The sequence below is a fragment of the Macadamia integrifolia genome, unplaced genomic scaffold (assembly GCF_013358625.1).
Source record: "Macadamia integrifolia cultivar HAES 741 unplaced genomic scaffold, SCU_Mint_v3 scaffold1178, whole genome shotgun sequence".
NCBI lineage: Eukaryota > Viridiplantae > Streptophyta > Magnoliopsida > Proteales > Proteaceae > Macadamia > Macadamia integrifolia.
The window spans coordinates 193,158-195,543 of record NW_024868110.1 but is presented as its reverse complement, the minus strand read 5'-3'; the positions used below and the strand labels follow the sequence as shown (position 1 = coordinate 195,543).

Below are 2,386 nucleotides of genomic sequence, written 5' to 3'. Positions count from 1 at the left end.
GCCACCCGAACCCTTCTTTTTCACCTGTAATTTCTTTTGCCTTTTCTCTTTCTCTTCTTTCTCTCTTTGTAGGTCAAATTTGTACTGTTTCTTCTATCGCGATAAGTTGTTCTTCTTCGACATCTCCCCATAATTTAACTGTGCAGCGCTGCTACCTCTCCTTCCTTCTCAGACAGTTGAACTGAAAACCCTAAAAGGACACACACTCTCTCTCTTGGTCATCTGAGTTTAAGTTTTAAAAAATGTTTTTTTAACGGATCGGATAGGCAGATCCGGATTGGTATCCGATACCCAGGACTATACCAATACGCGTCTCAGTATTGGTCAGGTATCGGGATCAATCTCAGCCGATACCAATCCAATACGGCCGATCCGATACCAATACTTGATTCCATAGGCGGAAGAGGAGAGGGCATGAGGAAGTAGGTCCCACATGCGATTAAAAATGAATTGAATAAAAATAAATGAATTGAGGTTGGGGTATTTAAGGAAGTTTACTTTTATTTTTTCTTGCACCGCACGAACAATAACAAATTTTGGGGATTGAGTAAATATTTTCAAAGTTGAAACTAGTCAATGTAAACAAAATTTGAAACCTACTTATTTTGTAATTTATTTTCTTATATAGTGGATCTAGGTAATTCCCCGGTAAATTTATTTATTTATCCAAAAAAAAAAAAAAAAGCTTCAAGTACAATGATCCTCAAAGTAACATGCTCATGATCTTCCCCTTGTTTCAGCCAACAGTTTACAGACTTAAACTAGAGGAAAATGATAATATTTTAACTTTGGACAGAATAATAGTTAGTTTCTCATTATCATTAAATTATTTGGAAACCAGTTGCACTCTATAAACCCAAAGTTGTGCATTCTTCCATCTTCAGATTCAATGCTCAAAGATCAATTTCTATCAAATATAAGGTGATCAATCTGTTGAAATTCGTCTTTTTTCATTAAAATAAACCAAAATCCCAATAATCTATCTGAAAAGGGGGCGGGGGGGGACAAACAACCATAATTCCAACAGGTGTTCTCAGGAAAAATTGATAATTCCAATAAATGATCTTAAGAAAAAATTAAGCATAATAAGTGAAGAAGAAGAATCATGTTATGTCTGGTATAACAGACCTTTATCCCAAAGTAGGGAGCAGCTGCACGTTCTAAAGAGAAAAATATTGGCATGTCAAATGATGATTTCACAGGGTATAGCTGATTCAGATCAACATAAACAATAGTTAGCAAAACAAAGGCAAAAAAAAAAAAATTACCAACTTGAAAATTGAGTTGAGTTTCAGATAGAAGCAACTAAATATTTCATAATTTCAATTATAGATGGAGATTTTACTGAAGTGGAGAACTCATGAGGTATTCTTACTAGCAAGTTAGATTACTGATTGTCAAGAAGGCACCTAGAACTTAGGGGTTATTTTTCTTCAATTAGATCAACTGCTACGAACATGATACCGTTAAGATGAGAAAAAACAGCAAGCACTACAAACCTGATCACAAGAAGTACCTCATTTCGTATACCTGGAATCAATCCTTCTCCCAAGCATTTGATTACATCTCCGACTGCTCCTGTTCTATCCTCTGGTGATCCAAGTAATGGATGTAGAGTGACATAGCCACGACAATGGCTACTGTACGAATTTTCTTCCCCAAAAACAAACACATCATTGAACTTCCTGAGATGGTCTGCAAAGCTGCATTAACCTAAATGAGATTATTAACAGAGAAGAATCAATATCTTTCCATTTCTGTGACAGCAAAGCTTTTAGGAAATACGAATTCTTCAAATAGCGTCACATACCCGTTATGGATATATCCAACGATTCGTTCTTCAATAACAAAAGGAAGGAACTCAGACTGCATTTCCTGTAAGCAAGCGAGGCAAAAATTGATAAACTTTTCTTCTTTGGTAAACGAATTAAAAGATCAACTCATTCAAAAAGACTATAAAATTGGAGAGAGAGAGAGAATTACGGAACCACGATTGCAGGCACTGATCCTTTCGAAGTATCCTTGAAGGTTCAAGGAATCATCTGATGCATCCTCCTCTTGGGAAATTCGGAAAACGTCATCCCAAGTGAAGCTACTCACCGTCAAAGAACGAGAGCAAACTACGGTCGAGTTCAAACTAAAATTCAAAGAACTTGTAAACAAAGTGATCTTGGTTCGACGAATAGGGGAAAGAGAGGAATTGCAGAGAGAAGCGAAAGAGAACGGGATTCGATAACAGAGAGAGGCAATGCAGGCCATGAGAGCTCCTCTAACGTGTGCACTCCCCTTCAAGTGCCTATCGACGGGGATTTCTTACACGGCTTCCTTCGCCCTTTTGTACTTGGTCGGTCCTCGGTAGGGATTTATACACTACCCAACACAACCT

At 37.3% G+C, this 2,386-nt stretch overlaps 1 protein-coding gene across 3 annotated transcripts; it reads right to left on the bottom strand.

The window, feature by feature from the left end:
• Positions 1 to 694: 694 nt before the first annotated feature.
• On the bottom strand, positions 695 to 2,386 carry LOC122063015 (nudix hydrolase 20, chloroplastic-like). Of its 3 annotated transcripts, none has more exons than XM_042626667.1 (4): positions 1,984 to 2,386; positions 1,811 to 1,875; positions 1,517 to 1,703; positions 695 to 1,209 (listed from the first exon to the last, which is right to left on the bottom strand). In XM_042626667.1, exons 1-4 carry the CDS (start codon positions 2,257 to 2,259, stop codon positions 1,066 to 1,068), a joined length of 672 nt encoding a protein of 223 aa, XP_042482601.1. In that variant the 5' UTR covers positions 2,260 to 2,386; the 3' UTR covers positions 695 to 1,065. The 3 variants fall into 3 exon arrangements, with proteins under 3 accessions (XP_042482601.1, XP_042482602.1, XP_042482603.1); XM_042626668.1 differs by having other exon boundaries at positions 1,128 to 1,209; positions 1,500 to 1,703; positions 1,984 to 2,385; XM_042626669.1 differs by having other exon boundaries at positions 1,128 to 1,209; positions 1,531 to 1,703; positions 1,984 to 2,385.

Bases quoted from the DNA above. Each gene is read 5' to 3' on its own strand.
- LOC122063015 (XM_042626667.1), bottom strand. From the start codon at position 2,259: ATGGCCTGCATTGCCTCTCTCTGTTATCGAATCCCGTTCTCTTTCGCT. The intron at 1,876-1,983 runs GTAATTCTCTCT...GCTTGCTTACAG, and splicing joins GTGCCTGCAATCGTGGTTCC to GAAATGCAGTCTGAGTTCCT. The intron at 1,210-1,516 runs GTACTTCTTGTG...GATCTGAATCAG, and splicing joins TTCCAGGTATACGAAATGAG to CTATACCCTGTGAAATCATC.